Below are 25,568 nucleotides of genomic sequence, written 5' to 3'. Positions count from 1 at the left end.
AGGTTAAGATAGACCAAGGAGGGAGATCCCTCGTGGTTCATGGGCTTCTCTCAGGCCAGCCATTATGTTAGTGAATGTTTACGCGCCCAACGAGGGACAGATTGATTTTCTAAGGGAAATACTGGAATCTACAGGAGATACCCGGGAACAGGTGCTGATCCTGGGAGGCGACATTAATATGGTACCGGATCCAGATATGGACAAGTCCACACACTCAGAGCAATCACACTCTGCAATGACATATAGTATGGCTAAGAAATTTAGACTGCTACTTAAAGAATTTGGTCTGTGGGACGACTGACGTAGCTCGCATAAAGGGCAGAGGGATTATTCTTTTTATTCGCGCCCACACAATTCGTACTCCAGAATCAACAATATATTTGTATCCCCAAATATTTTGGAAGTATTGGTACATTCAGATATAGGGCCTATCACGTGGTCAGACCATGCCCCAGTGGCGATTATTTGAACTATCCAGAGATTAGTACACAAATTGGAGATTCGCGTCAAAATTATTTTCATTTTAATAAAGTGTCTGTAGAATCAACAGCAATACTATGGCAGGCTCATAAGGCCACGATCAGAGGACAGCTCATCTCAATAGCATCACACAGAAAAAGAATAAAAATAAAACATTTAATGGAAAAAAATTGTAAAGATAGAACACTCATAAAAAAAAAACCATAGAGGAAAATTGATCAAATCCTTAGCCAGGGAAGAGGGGAATTTAAGAGGTTGCAATTAGAGGATGTGGAGAAGGCCCTTAAGTGGACTAAACAGACGTATTATGATAAGGGAGACAAGGCGAATCGTTTACTGGCAAATAAACTTAGAGGGATTACTGTAGGTCGAAAACTTTGGTCCCTGCTATTAGAATAAAAGGAGAAAAAGTGACTTGCAACCCCTCTAAGATAGTAGAGGAATTTGCTAAATTCTACACGAAACTCTAACCTAGACCAGGGGTGCGCAAAGTTTTTTTGCTGTGCCCCCCCTGTGTGTCGGTCTTAGCGCTCGCGCCCCCCCTCTCCAGTGACCTGGTGTCAAATGACGCCGAGGGGGACGTGATGTCACATCACGTGACCCCGCAGTGTCATTTGACGCACGTTACAATGATCGTACCCGTATTATATTATATACCAAAAATACATAAGGACATAACACATTCTGGTACGGTGGTGACCACTACATACAAATTAAGGGCACTGCCATGGGACCAGATTTATGCCAAGCTACGCTAATTTATTTATGGGTTGTGGGAGGACCATAATATATAGTCTGGTAACATCTTTGGCACAAATCTGGTGCACTGAAGCAAGGTATATCGATGATGGGGTCATCATCTGGAAGGGCTCTGAAGACACTGTTGGAATTTTTCAGACTCATTGATATCAATGATTTTAATTTACATTTTATACATACATTTATACAATATAGCAGGACTCGAATAGAATTCCTGGATTTAGAAATTAAAGTTGAAGATGGAGCATTATGCACTAAAACGTTCTTTACAATTTTTTATTAGCCACAAGTGATCATAAAAAAACAATGGCTCGACAATATCCCCTAAGGGGAATTTCGCAGGTTGAAGCGAAATTGTTCCAAAGAGGAGGATTTTAACATCCAGGCAATGTCTCTCAGACACAGATTCCTAGAACGGAAATATGATAAAAACATAGTAGACAAAGCCCTGCAGAGAGTCTGTGCAATAGAAAGAAACAAGACTTTAACTTATAAAACAAAAAATGATAAAGTCTGCTGAAAAATCAGATACATTTATTCCATTTGTTACTCAATACAGTGATGGATCAAAACAAATTGAAATGATTCTGGGACGACACTGGCATATATTGCAGGGGGATAATCTCCTTTAGGCAGATTATGACAGAGAGACCAAAGGTAGTATACTCGAGAGCGAGGAACCTGAAACAACAATTAGTACCAAGTTTCCTGAAGGACAATAAAGCAAAAACATGGTTAGAAAAAGGCTCCAAAGGTTTTTACAGGCAGTCCTCGGTTATCCAACGGAATCCGTACTGGAAGTAGCGTTGGATAGTGAAACCGTTGTAAAGTGAGTCCCATGTTAATCAGTGGCGGTGAGCGTTGGATAACGCATTCAGGCGTCGAAAAACAGCCCATAGGGTTGCATTGTCAAGCGTTGGATATGCCATTCGTTGTAAAGTGAAACTTTGGATAGCGAAGACTACCTGTACAAATGTATGAATTGCAGGGCCTGTCATTGTAATAAAGCACAGCCAAGTCAAACCAAGGAATTCATGTCAAGTGTCACTAGGGAGAGGTTTGTCATTAAAGAAACAATATTTTGTAACAACAACAAAATTTCACAGCGTGAATCCTACTTTGACACCCCCCCTTGGGCCACAATATTGCTTTCAACCTGGTCTCTTTTCTCTGAAATAAGATAATGTGTCTTTCTGCATGGAAAATCCTGAAATAAATCATATAATCTAGTGTTTCAATATGATACAATTCACAAGATATCACCTAAATACTGTTTATTTATGTCTTACAGCTAACGCTGCAATTTGTATATCACTCTCAATGATGTGTAACTTGACATGAAAGATACTTGCAAATTCAGAACTCTGTCTGTTTAAAATTATCTGTTGCAATCCCAAAAATATCTCCGATTCTAAGTACTCTGTTACAACCAAATTAATGGAAATTGGATAGGTTAGAATTCTCCAAATTGTCTCTCTATAATTATGGACAAAATAAATCCTACTATTTCAGGCGATGAAATATAATCCATATTGGCAAATGCATAACTATTTAATAATGATTATTCATTGGGAATATCTGACTATAATGTTGGGAATTGGACAGTCTAAGAATTCCCTATATTAACTATCGAAATATTCAGGACAAAATAAATCCTATCACTCTAGAGCAGGCCTGCACAACTCCAGTCCTCGAGGGCCACAAAAAGGCCAGATTTTCAGGATATCCCTACTTCAGCACAGCTGGCTCAATTAGTGGTTCAGTCATACTGAGCCACTAATTGATCCATTTGTGCTGAAGTAGGGATATCCTGAAAATCTGGCCTTTTTGCGGCCCTCGAGGACTGGAGTTTTGCAGGCCTGCTCTAGATGTGAAAAAATAGGGGAGCCCCTGCTGCTGCCGCAATGGTAATTGTGGTGAGCGGTGCTAATGGGTAATGATTAATAGGAGACTGGTGGAGAAAGAACCCAAGTGTAGCACTCAAGCTCACCCTCTGGTGATGAATTGTAATGGTTAAAACGTAATCTTTATTATAGAGCAACAAATTAAAATAAAGGGTATTAAAACGACAAACTGAAGGTATGTGCTGGATCCAAAATACTGGTAGCCGTGTTGGCTCAGGATCCTGAAGTACTAGTGCGTGGATAAGAAAATACTCATACCACACTAGATAACAGTCCTTGTAAAGGATCTGTAGGTGGGTGGACACATACAGGAAATTCTCGTGAACAAGATGACATTAACTGTAAATAACGGAAACAGATAACTTAATAAGCCAAATGTAACGAATGAGATGGTTGGATTTACAGTAGCCGGTAGCTTCATTACTGTAAGTAATGGTGTAGGTCAATCAAGGAATTATATGGTACCATCGGTCCTAAGCACTCACTACAGCAGCTTCTATTAAGCCTATCCGATTCTGTACATATATATAATTACTTTGATCACTGCTGCAGACACCCTGAAAGGTCACCTGAGGTCAAGTCAGCCATAGTAACGGTGCAGATTGACCTACACCATTACTTACAGTCACACAGGGAGGATTTAGCTGAGTTCTGATCATATTTGTTACGTGCTGGTTGAACTGTGGTGTATTAAATATATTATAAATGTGACACCACAAGAAGCTACCGGCTACTGTAAATCCAACCATCTCATTCGTTACATTTGGTTTATTAAGTTATCTGTTTCCGTTATTTACAGTTAATGTCATCTTGTTCACGAGAATTTCCTGTATGTGTCCACCCACCTACAGATCCTTTACAAGGACTGTTATCTAGTGTGGTATGAGTATTTTCTTATCCACGCACTAGTACTTCAGGATCCTGAGCCAACACGGCTACCAGTATTTTGGATCCAGCACATACCTTCAGTTTGTCGTTTTTAATACCCTTTATTTTAATTTGTTGCTCTATAATAAAGATTACGTGTTAACCATTACAATTCATCACCAGAGGGTGAGCTTGAGTGCTACACTTGGGTTCTTTCTCCACAAGTCTCCTGCTCTAGATGATAACATAACTCATATTGGCAATGAAGGTTACTCATTGGGAATATCTAACTACAGCCATTGAATAATTAAATATATTTTTTCCCAGTAAAGAATTACATGATAATTGCATTAGCAAAATGAATATCATATGGTTTCTCATTCTGCTGATGCACATATTATTATTATTATTATTATTATATTAATGTGTTATATACAGTTAGTTTTGTTATTAGGTAGACTTGGACTCATTCCCCTTTCTCAATTGACTTTTACTTAGGACTGTGCAACCAGGACATTTATAGTTCTGAACACCTCCCTCACCCCCACTCGTTCTGGGGTAGAGTCCTTTACTTAGCTAGCTGGCTGTTTACTTGTTTAGCGTTATCTGGAGGTTTGGATCAAAGGAGAAGGAAGTACCTGTGGTCACTCAGACCGTAGGGAACAGGCCAGAGGATGGGGTTAATTCCCCAAAACATTGCCCCCCGCTACTTGCCTTTCATTTGTTTCCTCCACATTTTGAGTTTTTTCCCTCTTATTCCCTCCCCACCCCCCTCCACCTCCCTGCTTCTGTTTTCCCTCCCCTCGTTGCCCACATTCCTTAGCCACCAGTGTCCCCTTTCCCCTCTAGTGTTATTCGCACCTATAGTAATGTTTACATTTGCATTCTCCATCCCTTTTCATTTGTTTGTGTACTTATCTGTATACACATTAAATATATACCTTTTGCTCATTATTAGTTCTCTTAATTGTGTGCTGGGAACCATATATTTTGTACTGGTATCATTTAGGGGGGGGGGGGGGGTTGAGCCCCGCTCCCCCCCCTGTTCCCTTTGCACCTTCCACATTCTTAAAACGTCTCACTCATTGAGTGCTGTCTACTCCAGGGGTGAGCAAACTTTTTATGCCGAGCCCCCCTTTTCATCCATGAAATTTCTCGGGCCCCCCTGCCTGATGTAATCAATCACATGAAAGAAAAAAAAACCTTTATTAAACGGTATACAATGAAAATACAAATACATCTCAGCCCTATTATAGCGCGGTCCTCGGGGGCCACCCGATCCAACCGCGCTATAACCGGGGTCGCGCTCCGATCGGGAGGAGGAAGGGGGTGAAGAGGTGGAGTGCGGCGCCGGCAGCCACCGTACTTCCCCCAGCATTCCCCTTGCACTTCCCCCAGCAGCCTCACTTCTACCAGCACCAATTCCCCCCCCCCCCTCCCGCACCCCAGCCCGGCACCGATTTCCCCCCTCCCCCAGCCAGCAGCCCCGCACCGATCCCCCCAGCCCAGTACCAATCACCCCCCCCCCCAGCCCCGATCCCAGCAGGCAGCCCCACGATGCCCCAGCAGCTGACACCGGAGGTAGGGGGGTAGGGGGCTGCGAGCTGTGTGCAGTGAGTTTGTGCAGTGTGCTGTGAGAGTGTGCGCAGCGTGCTGTGAGTGTGCGCAGCGTGCTGTGAGTGTGCGCAGCGTGCGGTGAGTGTGCGCAGCGTGCTGCGAGTGCGCAGTGTGCTGCGAGTGTGCGTAGCGTGCTGTGAGTGTGCGCAGTGTGCTGTGGGCTGTGAGTGTGTTGTGAGTGTGTGCAGTGTGCTGTGAATGTTTGCAGTGTGTTGAGTGTGTGCAGTGTGTTGTGAGTGTGTGTTAAGTGTGTGCGCAAAAACACATATATTCTCAATACTCTCAATCCCAACACACACTCAATCACAACCAACACTCAATCACAACCAACACTCAATCACAACACACACACAATCACAAACACACATACACTCAATCACAACACACACTCAATCACACCACACACACACACAAAACAAAATCATAAGTCACAGATTTCACCTGTAAACCTGCTCCTCCTGTTCCCCATGCTGCTGAAAACTGGGACGGGTAACACAGGAGTCGGAGTGGATGTCTGTGTGCAGGGAAGTAAAGCCCCGCCCCCTCTGACACAGACAAAGAGGTGAGAAGCAGCCTCAGCCCGGAGCTTCTGGCCGCCCGTGCACATCTCTGCCCGCCCCCAGGTTTCCCCGCACGCAGCCCGCGCCCCCCTAAATTATCTTGTGTCCGCCCAAGGTGGCGCGCCCCACAGTTAGCGCACCGGTGGTCTACTCTATATACCGCCTTGATTTTTCTATTGTTCATATCTTAAGATTCATTGTACAGACGAGACAACGAGTATTCTAAAGCTTGCCTTAAACTAGCCCGGTTACATTCTGGGCATGTGCTGGGTGTAACCTGGCTAGTTTAAGGCAAGTTTAAGGCATTTCTGCATTGACTAATGACCTATAGAATTAACACAGCAGGCATCCCTGGCAGTCCCATTTAGTTTGAATAGGACTGCCAGGGACCCCCGCTGTTAATCTGATGGGCCATTAATCAATGCAGAAATGCTGGGTCTAGTTTAAGGCAAGTTTAAGGCATGTACCTGGGTCTTTTTGGCGATTGCCACTGGTTTGTATTAAAATAACCATGGGCACTAAAGTACATGGAGTGTAAGATACAAGAGCGAGAGAGAGAGCAAAGGGAAGTGAGTATTATAACTACTATTACTACTGTGAAACGCTATGTACATTAATGGCGCTATATAAATAAAGACATACAATACAATTATACTATATGTCACTCTCGCTGCTGCTTTAGCACAGTGATCCCACTTCCTGGGTATGCTGATGGAGCTGGCACCCTGGCAGTGCCTGGCCTGGCACACTGGGTGCAAAAACGAAATGTGTTTAAGTTTAAACCTCTGAAATGAATTGACTGTTGTTGTTATTATTATTAATATACTGCTATATACTATAGCAGACAATAGACACAGACAGTACAGTAGAGCCCAGGCCGTTCCCCAGCCCAGGGAGCGGGCAAAAACAGACTCAGTCTAGTCACATTACGTGCTACTAGTTTTATTAAGTAAATACTAATATATAATCACATATTTGCACCAACAGCACTAATACAGCAGCAGCCACATTGAGTAACCCACGCCAAACCCTAGAACACACTGGCGTAGACCTGAGACCCCGAATTGTGCTCCTTCCAAAACAAATTGCAAACAGTCGAATTTGATTGCAAATGTCCAAGAAAAAGGGAAATAAAAGCGAATGTGCGTTTTTGAGACTGAGCCACGAATGTCCACGGCTGAAAAAACGGGCACATTTGCGACTAATGCGAATGTCGGCTAAAGTTTTGCCCTTCTCTGGTCTCTAACCCACAACATGTGTCTGCAGCTGAAACGCCACATTTTTCAATGGAAAAAAAAAAGATAGCTTTTGTTGTGACATTTTTTTATTTGGGGCATTTGATGCCATGATTACAACTATGAGGCTTACAAAAGAGAAATAAAAAAGGCATATTAATGTTTGTTCAGTTACACAGTTACATAGTAGATGAGGTTGAAAAAAGACACGCGTCCAAGTTCAACCTGCAGTATGCTAAATTTAGACGACAAATACTTTTTCCTATATTTGTATTTACAGTAATATTGATCCAGGGGAAGGCAAACAGAGAATTCCAGGGAAAAATCATCAAATGATATCTCATAAGGGGAAAAATAGGTTCCTTCCTGACACCAAATATTGGCAATCAGATTACTCCCTAGATCAACATCCTTCCCATGTTTACTTATTTGCTATATCCCTGTATACCTTCCCTTTCCAAATAGATGTCCAACCTTTTTTTGAAGATATCTATTGTAGCTACCATCAGTCTCCATGGGTAGTAAATTCCACATTGTAACTGCCCTTACTGTAAAGAACCCTTTGCTTTGTTGCTGGTGAAATCTCCTTTCCTCCAACCTTAAGGTATGACCCTATGTCGTTTGTTCTGCTCTTGGGATGAACAGTTCTTTTGAAAGCTCCTTATTTTGTCCAAGAATATATTTGTATATAGTTATCATATCCCCTCTTAGATGCCTCTTTTCTAATATAAACCAATCTAATTTAGCTAGCTTCTCCTCATAAATTAAATGTTTCATCCCCTTTTCTATGGAGTGGTGCCCAAAATTGTACTCCATATTCAAGGTATGGTCTTACTAATGCTTTATAAAGGGGCATAATTATGTTTACTTGCCTTCCATCCATTGCCCATTGAATGCAAGATAAGCTCTTGTTTGCCTTTGCAGCTACTGCATGACTTTGGGCACTATTGCTAAGCCTGCTGTCTACAAACACTCCTAAATCCTTCTCCATCAAGGATTCTCCTAATTTATCTCCATTTCATTTGTAAATTGCCTGTTTACTCTTGTTTCCCAAATGCATAACCTTACATTTATCTGTATTAAACCTCATCTGCCATTTACCTGCCCAAAGTTTCCAGTCTCTCCAAGTCCTTTTGGAGAAAAATTACATCCTGCTCTGATTCTACTACCTTACAAAATGTAGTGTCATCAGCAAAGATGGAGACTTAGCTCTCTATGCCAAGATCAAGGTAATTAATAAACAAGTTAAAAAGCAGGGGTCCCAGTACTGTACGCACAACTTTAGCCCAACCTAAAAACGTTCCATTTATTGCAACTCTCTGTTGTCTATTCTTCAACCAGTTTTCAATTCAGGTGCAAATATTTTTACCGAGTCCAATGTGCTTTATTTTGTACACTAAATTCTTGTGTGGAACCGCATCAAAAGCCTTTTCAAAATCAAAGTAGCCCACATAATTTGCATTACCCTGGTCTAAATTCCTACTTACCTCTTCAAAGAAACTAATGAGGTTAGTTTGGCACACCCTTACCGTCATAAATCCATGCTGACTATTACTAATAATTTTGTTTTTATTAGGTATTCCTGAATATTATCCTGTACTAAACCTTCAAGTAGTTTCCCTACTATTGAAGTCAGGCTTACAGATCTGTAATTCCCCAGTTGTGATGTAGCTCCCCTTTTAAATATAGGCACCATGTCTGCTTAACGCCAATCTTGTGGTACTGAGCCTGTGGAAATGGAGTCCTTGAATATTAAATATAATGGTTTTGCTATTACTGAGCTTAACTCCTTGAGAACTCTTGGATGTATGCCATCGGGGCTAGGTGCCTTATTTACTTTATTTTTTTCAAGCCGCTTATGAACTTCTTCCTCAGTTAACCAATTGTTCATTAATATGGAGGTTGTGGCTTCCTCCTGCGGCACTACAATTGCAATTGATTCTTCCCTGGTAAATACAGAGGCAAAGAATTTGTTTATTACCTCTGCTTTTTCCTTATCTCCAATAATTTCCCTACCCATTTCACATTGAAAGGGTCCTATATTTCCTTTTCTATTTTTTTGTTTTGTTATTAACGTACTTGACAAACTTTTTACGGTTGATCTTATTTTCTATTGCAATCCTTTTTTCATTTTCAATTTTTGCTAATTTGATTGCCCTTATGCAACTTTTGTTACATTCCTTATAATTCTGACACAATGCCTCCGTCCCTTCTGACTTAAAAAATCGAAACGCCTGCTTCTTCTTTTCCATTTTCTCCCCAACCTGTTTATTTAGCCACATTGGTTTAGACTTTTCTTTTAGATTTATTACCCAAGGGTATACACGGATCAGTGTGCTTTTCTAACAAAACAATGTATTAAAGAATGTAGTGCATGACTTCAGAATAAGATGTATCAATTATAATGTGACATCAGCACATTAGACACTGGTTTTCAGTGTGAGTGCTTCTTACCACTGCCACAGCCCACTGTTGGTGGAGAAATAGTGGCATAGACCGTATATTAAGTGAAAGGAGTGTTCTACACATACAATATTCCTGAATGTTAGGAAGTGAAGGGAGTTTGAGCAGTAAGCCGGCTACAACCTTATAGTTGAGAAACCCTCTAGTTACCAAGAAGAACGTGTTCGTTTAAAAATACCCCTTGTGGTGCATTTGTATGTCTCAGACAAGTTTGCAAACCTGTCTTTCCCCATTATCGCTCAGCAGTGCTTCTACTGCAGCCAGGAATTCTGGGTAATGACATGCAAATGTCACAGAAGTGTGACACTCTCTTTACTTCTTATCAATTTTAACATGGACCCCTATACGCTTATGCCTGCCGTATTACACAGCATTTCAGCACAGCCTGGGTTAGAGAAGTGCAGAGCCAGTAAACCTACACACAGATAACTACTATTCAACCTTTTGGGCCTCATCAGTTGTGAGGTTGGTTTAGTATAACAAGTACTGTAACTTTAAATATGGGTGCTAGTTGTAATGCTGACCTTTGTCCTGTTGGTAAAAAAGACTGCAATATGTCTCATTTAATACTTGTATTAAAACCAGTTATTAAACCAGTATTACTTTAACATTTTAAGTAAACAACAACTTCTGGTCATATAAACTCAATACAGAAAATTTATTTTCGGAAAACAGAGTTTTTGGCTTTTTTTTATTTCCTATCTATTTTACTCACTGTTTTTCTATTTTCATACTCATGTTTTTAATATTCCTGTATTTTTTGTACATTTTTCTCCTCGCAGGCAAAAGCATGGATGGCATAAAACGTGAAGGGATGTACCCAAAAGACCCAAACAGGAGCTGGAAGCTGCTGATATTGGGGGTTGTCTTGGCATGGCTAGTGCTGGTTCACCTCCTAGTTAATGTGTGGCTTCTTCTCCTCTTCTCTGCTTTAATGGCTGCTATGGGAGCCTGGCTTGGACCACAGGTCATACTTGGTAGTGGTACCACGATCCACCTCGAGAGGTTTGTTACTTTAGAGCAAAGCAACCAGTCTCCGGATGCTGAGGGGCAATTGGACAAAGAGATTGAACTGACCATACAGAAGATCATCAAGGATTTTGTCTTGTCATGGTACTGCAGGCTCAGTCATGAGACTGTGTTTGAGGATGAGGTTAGAGGGGTTATGTGGGATCTGGCCAGGGAGCTTAAGAAAAGGATGAGCTGCACAAACCGGGAGGAGCTGACAAGGAAGTTGCTGATTCTGGGTGGATGCCACCTCCAGTGCTATAAGTGGGCTAAAGCACGTGTTGAAGGAATCCAAAATCTTACTGAGAGGGAATCCCGATTGTGGGATGCATACCAGGAGCTCAGCCCTGCTCACCAGGCTTTATCCAGCTCAACGGTAGAAATAAACCATGCCAGAAGCCTGGTGGAACATTTGCTCAAAGAGCTGGTCCCTAGACCACATCTGGAGAGCCGGACTGGAAGACACTTAGTTGTGGAGCTCATTGCTTGTAATGTTGTGAGGCCACTAGTGGGAAGGTTGTCAGAACCAGACTGGATCAACATGGTTCTGACTAACATCTTCTCCAAAGCACTACTGAAAGTGGAGGAGAAAAATGAGACCCCAGTTCTGCCAGTGGTGCCAAAGTCTCTTCCTTTAGGAATGAATCAGGAACAAACTCCACAACTTGTTCTGCCCTCGCCACTACCATCTGATACATCCAGCTATGATATTTTGGATAGCATAGATGGGGAGCAGGGAAGTGAAGGGGGGTCCAGAGACACATTGGAGGATATAGATGAGTTGGGGTCATGCAAGAGCAAGATAGATGTTTTTTCCGTGCAATACTTGCACCCCCCAGCTCCCACTAGTCCTTTCTTCCTCTGTGAGGAATCTGAGCTGGAATCCCCTATGTCTGATTTTGGACGAGATATGGATCCTCCACTGCTGAATACTTTTGACGACCTGCTTTCTGACTGCTGCACTGACTCTCTGACCCCCGCTGAGAGCCCCATAGTGCCGCCACATGAGGAAAGTGGAGGATGTATATTGGAAGGAGGTTGTTTGCTGCTTCAAGGTGGAACCTCCAGCCGCCCAGAGATTCTGATTGAGCCCACAGAACTGGCTCCAGAATTTACTACCACACCAACTACAGACAAAGAAGGTTTGATCTCACTAGATGCCACCCCTCTGATCACATGCTCCCCAACTGCTCCTCTACATCCATTCAGCTTTGTGCCCCTTAGTAGCCCAGATGGGCCAGTGCTAATCCAAAACCTCCGCATCACTGGAACCATCACAGCCCGAGAGCACAGCGGGACAGGATCTCATCCATATACACTTTATACTATCAAGGTGAGAACACCACATTGTGCACAAACACTGATGTTTAAACTTGTAGGTTCACTCTTGCATCCCATACAGTACAGAAGCACAGCCTACTACACATGCACATTTACTGAACGCCTAAACTTTCCATCTACTAGAGACCGTATCATTTTGTAATGTTTAAGTTAAGAGTTGTGGATTTATTTATTTAAGTGCAGTCAATTTATTGTTAATTCCAGACATGGAGAGTACATCTTTAATCCCCTACCATCTTGTAGTGTTTCTCTAGCAAAATCCCATTCTGACATGGGGAACTCCCAAACTGTTGCTAGCGCACCTGCTTGGTTTGTCTCGCACCTTTTTTCAAGCCCCTAAAACATGCTCCTCTCAGGAAATTCCTTCCTTCCAATCTTAATGAGTCCACCTTTATGTAAAAGCATCCTGGTATCCTACTGAAAAATGTGACTTAAAGCCGCATTGAATATAATAATAATAATAATAAACATCCAACTTAAAGTGTTTGTTCTGCTTAGAGAATAAAGATTTAAAGAAACTTATTGGAGAACCTCAACATATTACATTTAATAGAGACACATATTGTGGAAAAGTAAGCAGTTTTGTTACTGTAGGTAAACATAACATGATAGATGTGCAAATGTAGCAAAAGCTATTGCTCCTGCGTATGCGTTATTCATTGGTCTGTGTTATCACTGCCTTTGAATCCTATGGAAACGCTGATATTCTGCATTGACGCTGGATATGTTGTGTTATCAGCGGGAGCAATGAAGTCTGCCACATCTGTCTCAAGGATTTGTGTGTTGGAGTATAGGAGGATAGTTAACCCGTTCATTATCAGATAGTTCGTCATCGCTTTGCAGATTGCCAGCCTATCTAGCAGGGAACCTGTTACGAATGTGTGGGGGGCCCAGGCTGTGTGGAAGTGTAATTTCAAGATCTTCAAATGTTGCAGCATATTAATTCCCCCCCCCAAGGGAACAAGAAATCCTGACATACGCTCCAGTAGGATTCTACACGCTAGACGCCATAATATAAACATGTAAAGTTAACCAAATATTGTTGTACAACAATACTTCAAAGGTCCGATAATAATAGTCCCGGCAATTGGAATGGATTCACTGGAAACTCTACAGGGTATCTATCATTCATCAAAGGAAACAATAGCAAGCCACCCACACATCTCATTTAAATTCAAACAGTGTCTGCATTTGAGACAAAGGCAAAGTGACCGAGAAACCAAGTCTAAGTGAATATTAAAGCAAAGAAAAAACGGGTGCGCCAAAAGAATAACACTTAAAATACTAGATTACCTAATGTAGAGATAAATGATAAAGTTTACAAAAGATAAAGTACAATAAAATTATAATAAATAAAATGTGACATGAACCAATCCGGAGCATGTGGGGTCTGGCAACATCGAAATGGTGATGTAAAATCAGATAAAGCGTGTTAAAAACCAAAACCCAAATAATTTGCAGCTTCCTAGACAAGGGACCCCAGTGCTTGGTGAGTGCAATGAAAAAAAGAAAACGCAAGGGAAGCGCAGTCAGACGGGTAATGGTAGGAACACCTTTATGATGATAAAACAATTGAATAAAAAACATTAACCAATGATAATGATAATCATAAAAATGTACGGAAATATAAAAGTCAATGAGATATATTGTACTGGTGAAAGGCAATTGTAGCAAGCTGCTGCTGGATGAGTCAGAGGGGTAACAACAGGATAGTGAGTAATCCTGGTTAGAGATCACAGTCCTACGACCAGATGAATGGCACCAGATGGTACACAGATTGTGGGGGGATTTGATGTTAAGGGGTGCCGATAGTGAGCCAATGCTCAATGTGCTCACCCAACCTCCGCTGGTTGCTAAGAACGGCCAGATGGTTCCCCCAAAACTCCTCCTCCGGTCTGGATTATATAGCCTGTTGTCTGTGCACAGACAGTCACCAACATCCAGACCGGAGGAGGTGTTTTGGGGGAACCATCTGGCCGTTCTTAGCAACCAGCGGAGGTTGGGTGAGCACATTGAGCATTGGCTCACTATCGGCACCCCTTAAGATCAAATCCCCCCACGATCTGTGTACCATCTGGTGCCATTCATCTGGCCGTAGGACTGTGATCTCTAACCAGGATTATTCACTATCCTGTTGTTACCCCTCGTACTAGAGTGTGTAATATCTCTTCACAAAACGTAAACATGATCAAATAGAAGATATTTTAGTATTATGAGTTAATAACAGTAGGCACTTTGCACTGAGTGTGTGTCTGGCTTTTATTTGTACTTTGTAAGCATTAATGTATCTTGACCCTTTAGCTTTGAAGGGACCTACACATGGCTACACTGAAACCATTTCTAAACTCAATTTCCAAACCAAGGATGTTTGTAATTGATGACTTAAAATGGTAACAAAATTCAGGACTGTTAAACAAAAAAAAACCAGATTGCTTGCAGGTTAGGTCCTTTTTAGTTACTTGTCTTCCTCTCCCCTCTGTCAGTATGATACAGCTTTGGACAGCCAGTCTCTGGGCAGCCTGCAACCAATGGCATACCACACCGTGAACCGGAGGTACCGCGAGTTCTTGAACCTACAAACGCGTCTGGAGGAGCGAGCAGAGCTGCGCAAGTTTGTGAAGCGTGAGATGCGGGTCCATGGGAACTTTTTAGAGTCACTACAAATTCGTTGTTGATTTTATTACTTTTTAATGGACCAATAGTGTTCTTCACAGATATAATAGTGTATACAGCGCCTGCGAAACCTCACAGTTCTCATGTATACATGCAGCACAGATGTGTGTATGTAAGAGACCTGTACATTTCCAAAAACATTATACACCTAAGTACCTCTACAAAGAACTCTTGTGTTGGTACGTTAGGTTATGTCAGCCTGCTATCAATCTACTGGACCAAAAACGCTACTAAAACTTGGGGCCTGATTAAATATTCTCAGAAAACTGCCATTGACTTAAATTGCATCATGGTTTGCTGCTTCGGACAATATTCATGTAGGTCCTTAGTATTACAGTCACTGCAACAAACTGGCTGTATGAATATTATGTGCGGGATAAATAATGGTGTTTAGAATTTATGTTCACCCTACTTGCCCCAGATAAATCTAGAATAGCAGAATGCAGCAGACCTTGAGATCTATTTTCTTAAATGATTGTCCTTCAACCCATGACAGGATTATACTGCAAGTTAGACAACTGGGGAAGGAAGTGCAGTCTGAGTGATTGGACCATTATTGTTCTGTTTCTTTCTTTTGGTGTCTCCCCGAGTTACATACACTTTTAATTGCCAAATGCCCATCAGCACAGAATGTACAGAATTGAGAGTTCACTGTCAAATTCCTGCTGCTGTTTGATAGAGCTCAAAACCTCGAGCTAATTCCAACAGCTGAAGGAATGATGTCATGCTATGGTTCTGTGAGGCGATATAATAATACTCCAGGCAGAGCATGTCCCAACACACCATCAAAAGGAAACTAGATTATATTTATTAACACAATATGTACGTTACTACTTATACTAATTATATATGTTAATAAACAATAATTAAACAATACGCCCTATCAATCACAGATTGTAAATTTGGTATAATATTTAAAGCCCAATAACCTGTTCCCTTACTATACTCTGACTCGATAATAACTGCTGTAAACACTATTAAGTAAGTGTGTAAACTCCACTGCAATCCCTATTGGACAACTATTTATTTTATTTATTTATTTATTTATCACATGTTTTACCAGGAAGTAGTGCATTGAGAGTTACCTCTCGTTTTCACGCATGTCCCGGATTATGTGGTTTATTTAACATAAAATAACACAACTCTGCTCAATTCCTCTGTCTCTCGTGTGGTCTCAGGTGATCTTTTCATCTCCTAGAATAAAGGGTGCTCAACTCCAGTCCTCAAGACCACCCCAACAGGTCAGGTTGATAGCTTAAGCAGTTCCTGCTTCAGCACAGGTGGATCAATCAGACACTTAGTCTTGGACTGAGCCACTGATTGAGTGTGAGCACTAGGGGGTCTCGGCAGCCGCAGCGCATATTTCCCTTACCTCCTGCTGCTCCCGCTGCCGTAAAACGTCCCCCTCGCCGGCGCCAGCCACCTCCCGTTGCCCTGGGGTGTCCCCGCCGTCTCCGGCGTCCCGCCTCTGCTCCGCAGTCTCTTCCCTCTCACGCGGCTACCATTAGTCATGGGCACGCGCGTGGACAGCGTGCGCCGGGTGAAGATAATTTATTCACTGCACTAGCAGTGAAACCACGCCCCCAACTAACGTACAGACTATTTCCCCAGACCAAACTTGCTCACCTGCCTGCCAATCAAGGGGACCTATCCAGGACAGATCCACGCACTCCTCCAGGCCTGCCCCCGCTCCCGATTGGTCAGCCACACTATATATTGCCTGTCTTGCCACTCACTCATTGCTCGACATAGTTTCTTCTAGTGGATGTCTATGCTGGCTCTCTCTCTCTTCTCTTCGTTATTCAGGTTACGACCCAGCTTGGTGGACTTCACTCTCTGGCTTTGGACCTCGGCTCTCACTTGACCTCGCTGCTTCTCACGCCCCTCGACCTCAGCTTGGACATCGACCTTCCGGATCTCTCCTCTCCCTGACCTTGGCTAACGGCTACACGACGTCTCTTCTTGTACCGGTACCGGCAAGTATTGCTACAGCTATTTTCACCTGGCCTGGCAACGCCAAAACACCACACTCCGGACACGCTCCTTCTGCTGTGGGTGCGTGCACTTATACGTTCCCACCTCAGTATAAGGGACAAGTCTGATCTGCGGGCAGCACCGGCGTAACATTATGTCGAGCCCACAAGATGCACACCAGACTGATCTGGCCTCTATGATGACGGCCATGTATCAACAAATCCAGGCCTTAACTGATCAGATGGCTCTCTTCACTCAACAGGTATAGGAATGTTCTTTTCAGGCACCGATCTGGGAACTACGTCCCGAAATCACCCGAGATTATGCTGCCTTTAGACAAGACTTTCGACAGGTATTTGACATCCCCGCACGCCAAGAAACTGCTTCTGACTCTTTGCTTCAGCTTTAACAGGGACGTCGGTCCGTGGCCAAGTATGCCTTGGAGTTCAGGACAATAGCGGCCGAGACACACGAGCGGCCTTTGTCTCGGTCTTCTGGTGTTAATTAACGAATTCTGTGAAGGACGAACTCGCCTCACAACCCAGGCCAGGACTTCTGGAAGAACTCATCTCCCAGGCCACTCGAGTGGATCAACGTCTTCAGGTACGCCGCGCTGAACGCCAACACCCCCCGGTTCATGCATTTTCGTGCCCTTTTTTCCAGGTTCTCTTCTACCACGGGACCTGCTGTCTCCCCGCTTCCCGCTCTGGAGGCTCCGGAGCCGATGCAACTTGGAGTCCAGCGTTCCCGGGCATCGATGCGACAGGAAAACGACCAAGCCCAGTGAGTACGAAGGGGCCCTCCCTGGGTGCTAAATCTCCTTGTCCCCTTTCCAGGAAGGAACTTCCCAAGAAATTGACCATTCCCGTCTCCCTCTCTGGCCCTACCTACCGCACATCCATAGCGGCATTTATCGATTCAGGCGCAGGAGGAAATTTCATGGACCAGACCTTCTCTGAACAGAACCAGATTCCACTTGTTAGGAAGAAGTCTCCTGTTGCCTTGGTCGGGATTGATGACCTTCCACTCACCCTGGCATATATCTCCTTGGAGACTTGCCCCCTCACCCTTTCTTCTCATTCCCACAAGGAAACCCTGGCCTTTGATGTAATCCATGCTCCTGGAACACCGGTCACCCTTGGCTTACCTTGGTTGCAGAAACACAACCCGCACATCAATTGGACATCCCAAGATCCCATCGTCTGGAGTATGTGGTCAGAGGAATCTTCCCCACCAGCTCTACTTCCGCCTCAACTGCTGGCTAATACATCCAACCCTAAGGGAGGTATACCTGCCCCGTATGCAGATTTTCTGGATGTGTTCAGCAAAACTCAATCCGAGCTACTACCTCCACACCGATCATACGATTGTCCGATAGACTTGGTACCTGGATACACATTGCCCAAGTCTAAATCCTACCCCCTCTCTCTGCCTGAGACGGAAGCCATGGGTGAATATATTCGTGAGAACTTGAAGCGAAGCTTCATACGGCACTCCAATTCCCCCGCGGGGGCTGGATTCTTTTTCGTTAAAAAGAAAGACGGTACTCTCAGACCGTGTATAGACTACCGGGGACTAAACCGCATTTCGATGAAGAATCGATACCCACTGCCACTCATCTCTGAACTCTTCGACAGACTTCAAGGTGCTAACCTGTTTTCAAAGCTCGATCTTCGCGGTGCTTATAATCTCATTCGCATCCGGAAGGGCGACGAGTGGAAGACCGCCTTCAACACCCGTAGCGGCCGCTACGAATATCTCGTGATGCCCTTCGGTTTATGCAACGCTCCAGCGGTCTTTCAGGATTTTATCAAGGACATTTTTCGGGATGTCCTTAACCGTTTTTTAATTGTTTACCTGGACGACATTCTTATTTTTTCTAAGAATCTTCAGGACCATGTTATCCATACGAAGCTTGTACTCTCCCGCCTCCGAGAGAACCGCTTGTTTGCCAAGATGGAGTTGTGCCTCTTTCACCAGTCTACCACCTCCTTTCTTGGGTATATTATTTCCAACAGGGGATTGGCCATGGATTCTGAGAAACTGAAAGCCATAGTGGATTGGCCGCAACCCGATTCCCTCATGTCTATTCAGCGGTTTCTAGGATTTTCCAATTATTATCGGAAATTTATTCGCAACTTTTCCACCATCATCGCCCCGATCACGGCGCTAACCCAAAAAGGGGCTGATCCTTTGTCTTGGTCACCTGAGGCAGTCAGGGCTTTCAAGACATTGAAACAAGCATTTGTCTCAGCTCCCATCCTCCGACACCCAAATACCAATTTTCCATTCACCCTAGAGGTAGACGCTTCGGACTGCGGGGCCGGTACAGTCCTATCCCAGAGATTTTCTCCTCACCCTTGTTGTTTTTCTCTAAGAAGTTTTCTCCAGCTCAGAGAAACTATGACGTGGGCAATAGGGAACTTTTGGCCATCGAGTTGGCTCTTCAGGAATGGAGGCATCTACTGGAGGGGTCAAAAGAGCCGTTCACGATTCTCACGGACCATAAAAATCTGTTATACGTCGAGAGTGCCCCACGCTTAGGTCCCCGCCAAGCCCGCTGGTCGTTATTTTTCTCCATGTTTCATTTTATTTTGTCCTACATTCCCGGCACCAAGAACATCAAGCCGGATGCCCTCTCTAGGCAATATTCTGTATTGGGGGCACGCTTCCCGTTCGGCAGGACATGCGGGGTACAAAAAAACTTTGGATCTCATCCGTCGCACCTTTTGGTGGCCCAATATGGCCAAGTCCATCCTTGAATTTACACGGGCTTGTCCGGTATGTGCACGCAAGAAGATTCCTCGTCAGAGACCCCATGGTCTTCTTTTGCCTTTACCCATTCCGGAGCGCCCCTGGTCCCACATATCCATGGACTTTATTATCGAATTGCCTAGGTCGAAGGGCATGAACACCATTCTATTAGTGGTGGATCGGTTTTCCAATATGGCACATTTCGTTCCTCTCAAGGGATTACCCTCCTCACCCGCCCTTGCCGATATTTTCTCCAAAGAGATTTTCCGGATCCATGGCATTCCCTGGGCATTTCTTCTTCCTTTTCGTCAGGATATCACCCTCAAACCAATGGGCAGACTGAGAGGGTTAATCAATCTCTCGAGAAGTACTTGAGGTGTTTAGTCTCTGACTCCCAGGACGACTGGTCGGAATTACTCCCCTGGGCTGAGTATGCCTTTAATTCCTCCAGGAATTAATCCACTCGGCAAACACCTTTCTTTATTAATTACAGATTCCACCCGGCTCGCCTGCCTATTTCCAATATCTCCTCTGGAGTTCCTGCCGTGGATGAACGCATCTCCCTCCTACAGGACTCTTGGACTAGAATTCAATCTGCATTTGAAAAGGCCTCCTGACTTCGAACGTCCAGACTGACCATAGTCGCCAACCTGCACCCAATTACAAGCCAGGGGATAGGGTTTGGTTGTCTTCCCACCTCAAAACCCCTTCCCCTAAATTGGCACCTAGGTTTCTGGGCCCATTTCCTATCATGGAGCAGGTAAACCCGGTGGCCTTCCGTCATCATTTACCTCAAAGCATGAAAATTCCTAATGTTTTTCACACATCACTTCTCAAGTCGTTCATCTCCAGTCCTCTCTTTCCGGACCACACTCTTAAACCAAACCCTGTGATTATACAGGGCAACGAAGAGTACGAGGTCCAAGCTATACTGGATTCCCGCCTCTCGAGAGGTAAAGCTCAATTCTTGGTCCATTGGAAGGGCTTTGGACCCGGAGAGAGGTCATGGGTACCTCTTAAAGACATTCATGCACCAGGGCTTCTTAAACGCTTCCGAAAGAAGTTTCCATCCAAACCATGGGAGGAACGTCCTGAGGCCGACCCTGAAGGGGGGGTAATGTGAGGACTAGGGGGTCTCGGCAGCCGCAGCGCGTATCTCCCTTACCTCCTGCTGCTCCCACTGCCATAAGACGTCCCCCTCGCCGGCGCCAGCCACCTCCCGTTGCCCTATGGTGTCTCCGGCGGCCCGCCTCTGCTCCGCAGTCTCTTCTCTCACGCGGCTACTGTTAGTCCCGGGGCGCGCGCGTGGAGATAATTTATTCACTGCACTAGCAGTGAAACCACGCCCCCAACTAACGTACAGACTATTTCCCCAGACCAAACTTGCTCACCTGCCTGCCAATCAAGGGGACCTATCCAGGACAGATCCACGCACTCCTCCAGGCCTGCCCCCGCTCCCGATTGGTCAGCCACACTATATATTGCCTGTCTTGCCACTCACTCATTGCTCGACATAGTTTTTTCTAGCGGATGTCTATGCTGGCTCTCTCTCTTCTCTTCGTTATTCAGGTTACGACCCAGCTTGGCGGACTTCACTCTCTGGCTCTGGACCTCGGCTCTCACTTGACCTCGCTGCTTTTCACGCCCCTCGACCTCAGCTTGGACACCGACCTTCCGGATATCTCCTCTCCCTGAACTTGGCTAACGGCTACACGACGTCTCTTCTTGTACCGGTACCGGCAAGTATTGCTACAGCTATTTTCACCTGGTCTGGCAACGCCAAAACACCACACTCCGGACATGCTCCTTCTGCTGCGGGTGCGTGTATATACAGTATACGTCCCCACCTCAGTATAAGGGACGGGTCTGGTCTGCGGGCAGCACCGGCGTAACATTGAGCCACCTGTGCTGAAATTGGGATGTTCTTAAAACCTGACCTGTTAGGGGGTCATGAGGACTGGAGTTGAGCACCACTGTTCTAGAAGACTAGTGATGTGCCAGGTACCCGAAAAATACCCGGTACCCGGCTTACCTGCGCTTTTTCAGCTACCCGGAAATTACCCAGACTCGGCAGCAGGGGGCTGGGACCGGCACCGGTCAATTTCAGGGCAGCTGAAAATAGTGAAACTCTTATTCACCTGCAGCCGGCGACGGAGGACCAGTGAGGAAGACCGCGGCGACATCTGGGACCAGCAGCAGATGCCTGTGTGAGCCGGGGACGCATGTGACTGGAGCAGGAGCGTTCCTATTGGACAGCCGGGGAGGAGCCGTGCGCCCCCGGCTCACACAGGCATTTGCTGTGTGCTCTGTTCCTGCTGCTCCCGCCGGATGAACAAGACCTTCAGCTTCTGCCACCAGGACTTCTGCTGCTGATCCAAGATGTCGCCGCGGTCCTCCTCACCGGTCTTCCGTCCCTGCAGGTAAGTGCCGTCTGGGTAACCAGGTACCTGGCCGGGTAAAATGTTTCATTTTGCCCGAGTACCCGGTACCCAGTTTAAAAATAAAGGGACCCGGAACCACACTATAGAAGACCCTTTCTTTATGTTGTTATTGCTACTTCCTGGCTTCCCGAATATGTCTTGTTTTCTGTTTTCTCTAACTCAGAGGTGGTCAACTCCAGTCCTCAAGGGCCACCAACAGGTCAGGTTTTCAGGATGTCCCTGCTTCAGCACAGGTGGCTCAGTCATTGACTGAGGCACTGATTGGGCCACCTGTGCTGAAGCAGGGACATCCTGAAAACCTGACCTGTTGGTGGCCCTTGAGTAATGGAGTTGGCCACCCTTGCTTTAACTGCTCTTTATCTGTTTACTTTAGCATACTCTTTTATTTTAATTTGTATCGTAAGGTTTTTCCCTATGCTGTGCTAAACTCCATTAAAGTTTTTTTGTTGTTTGGATCCTCTCCTGACTCCTGTTCCTGACGGTGCTCTGCCCTTCTCATCTCTACTTAAATAGAAGTAGCCGTGTTAGTCCAGCTGCGATGGTGCAAAATAAATGAGTACTTCAGTATTAGGTAATACCTTTTATTATTTGGACTAAATAGATATTATCAGGCAAGCTTTCAAGAGTTCTCTCTCGTCCTTGGGTCGACAATATTGATTTACAAAAGATTCCAGCAGTTTAACACTGATGTAAAATCCATGATAATTTAAGGCAGATGAGGTAGAGAGGGAATGGCAGAAGGGAACAGTAAATAAACAGGCAGGGCAATAAATGGATGAAGGGGATAGTGAGAAATGTGAAGAGCATGTAGGACCATACATCCATCAGCAGTGTGAAGGGGGGTAGGGGAGACGCGGAGGTCCCATTGCCCCCCAAAACTTCCAAGGCATAGTAGAAAGCTTGTGACTCCGAATGAGAGCCTGTGGTTACAGGGAGTGGCTGGGAGGTACCCCAGATATAAAAGCTCAGCTCTTGGGTGGTACGCCCTAGTGGTCCTTGTTGGTGACACTGTCATTTTAGTAGTCTAGGCCATGGATATGCAAACGTTTTGCCTTGCGCCCCCCTGCCTGCTGTCCCCCACTACTTGCGCCCCCCTTACCGATTCTGAAGCGTCAAATGATGCTGCGGGTCACGTGACCCAGCGGCAATATTTGACACCCCATATTTTCTAAGCGGTGTTATGCAATAACACAGATTTATTTCAATAGGATAAATATGGGCCATAATCCGACAGTAAGGAGCACAGACCACAACTGTGATAAACTCTCATGTAGTTACTTCTACAGAAGTAACGCAGCATGTATTTGTATCCATCGGATGAAGAAGTGGTTCAGTGAGTAAAGACACTGACTCGAAAACAATTACACTGCATTTGAAGTAGGAGATCTTGGTTCAAATCCCGGGGTCGGCTCCTTGTGACCGTGGGCAAGTCAGCATGGCGACGTGCCACCCAAGCGGCCGCACCCCTGGTTTAGGCTAGGATTTATTTTTGGCACCTTTTAGCCATAATATGGACAGGAAACACTTGTGGTCAGTAGGACCTAAGCATTTCCCTGGCAGGTGCAGTCTGGATAGACTCAGTATACCGGTGACCCGCTGGTCTTGGGTAATGGCATTGACGTCACAGACTTTTTTCTTTCTGGTCCCTTCTCCCTCTCTCCCCTCCCCCCCGTACCCCTACCTCCCCTGTCTTTGATTGCCATCTTCGATTTTACATCTGTGTTGAACAGAGGAAGAGAGGAGAACTCTCGTAAGCTTGTCCTATAATATCAATTGCTAGTCCAAATTAAAAAGGCGTCATCTAATTCAGAAAAATATTTGAATCACAGAAGAATGTATCAACAATCATTACATTTTTGAGTATTTACTTATACGTTATTGGCAATACAATAGGGTGGGAGATAAAAACTCTTCACACCTAAGAGTTGATTTGCTCGTGATGATCGTGATGAATGCCAGGACTTGCAGTTTTCATTGTGTTAGAATTGTCAGAGACCAAATATGCTGAGATGAGCATAAAACACAGCAGGGATTAAATCTTGTTGATTTGAAGTAATCAAATTGGAAAGGTTACTGCCTTGAAACAGGGATCTGCTTTGGTACAGGACTGTTTTGGTTTGCTTGATCTTTTATTTCACCTTCTCTTCCATTGTTTTGGACTTCAGACATTAAGGGTCCTAAGAAGCTGTTCCCAGATTTGCCATTTGGGAATATGGATAGTGATAAAGTTGAAGCAAGGAAGAGCCTGCTGGAGTCCTTTCTAAAGGTAAGACAGAAGAAGAGCAGATGCATTGCAGAGCAGTGTTCAATTAACGTCATACTGTCACATACTGTATATTGAGCATTACTGTTCTATTCACTGATACTGCCAAAAATATCTTCAAAGTATCACTTCATAATATTAGTGCAAACACTGAAGAGCATTCCTACATAAAACCTAAAATGGCTAGTGATGCCTACAGGACCTGCTCCATATTGTACACCCTAATACGTGCAGACAATATTTAGGGCCATATTTAGTAAGAGCTATTCCATAAGAGATCTTTCTGGGCCCTATGACAGCTGGTGGCCGGTTTAAATGCCAGAAGATGCCTATGGCCGCGCTTACAGTGCCGGCGACGCGACCGATGACGTCACCCGTCGCCATTTGCAAAAGATGTGTTTCGGTTTTGGGCGATATCGCTGGCTGCGACGTCATAAAAGGGGAGGGTAGAGGCACGGAGAAGCTCCAGATTGGCCGCCAGGGGAGACAGTCGCCAAAAAAAATCAAATAAGTGACTACCAGATTTCTGGTAGCACTATCGCTCCGTCGCTTTATCGCCGTTGAGTGCACTATAAGCGCACACGACGGTAACATTGCATTTGTTTTGCTGCGACTGCGCCGTCGCCGGCACTATAAGCGCAGCCTAATGCTAGCGCACTGCTTAGTAACTACACCCATATTGTTATGTCTGTGTAGTAGAAATTGGAGATAGAGGGAGCACACAGGAGACTTTAAATGGAGTTAAAAAAACTTTAGCTGTATTTAGTACATCAGAGCAATAACAAAGCAGTAACGTTTCAGGGCAATCCTGTCCCTTTCGCAGACCATACGGTCTTTTGTGTGCTACCTCCATCTCCAATTTCTACTACATTTATGTGGATCCAGCCTTGAGACGCCGGGATCAACAGAGGGTGAGCACGAAGGAGAAAAAACTGTATTATTTATATCTTTTAACATTGGTGTGCCACGTATGTACCTTCATTGTTATGTCTGTGTATGCAACAGAGTACTTCAGGCAGCACAGACTGGTAGTTAAAACGGCTATATTGCAGTAGCCACAGAGATAATGGCTAGCTATTGTACAGGATTTCCTGGTTCTTTCCAGGCTACCTTAGCCCGTCTTGACCCAGTACTACAGGGATAGCTACCAAACATAAGTGTATGCATGCAGAGAGATACAGTACTGTTAGCATGTTGCTCTGTAAACCATACCACTGCCAGAGACCATG

General features: G+C 44.6%; 1 protein-coding gene across 1 annotated transcript in view; it reads left to right on the top strand.

Moving 5' to 3' along the window:
* The window catches only part of SNX19 (sorting nexin 19), a 115,005-nt gene that overhangs the window by 7,251 nt on the left and 82,186 nt on the right, over positions 1-25,568 (top strand). The window contains 3 exon segments of the mRNA XM_075603365.1: positions 10,668-12,226; positions 14,718-14,856; positions 24,242-24,342. Of these exon segments, the coding sequence (XP_075459480.1) occupies positions 10,668-12,226; positions 14,718-14,856; positions 24,242-24,342 (1,799 nt within the window).

The sequence above is a fragment of the Ascaphus truei genome, chromosome 6 (assembly GCF_040206685.1).
Source record: "Ascaphus truei isolate aAscTru1 chromosome 6, aAscTru1.hap1, whole genome shotgun sequence".
NCBI lineage: Eukaryota > Metazoa > Chordata > Amphibia > Anura > Ascaphidae > Ascaphus > Ascaphus truei.
The sequence above is the reverse complement of the archived record's forward strand: the minus strand, read 5'-3'. Positions and strand labels throughout refer to the sequence as shown.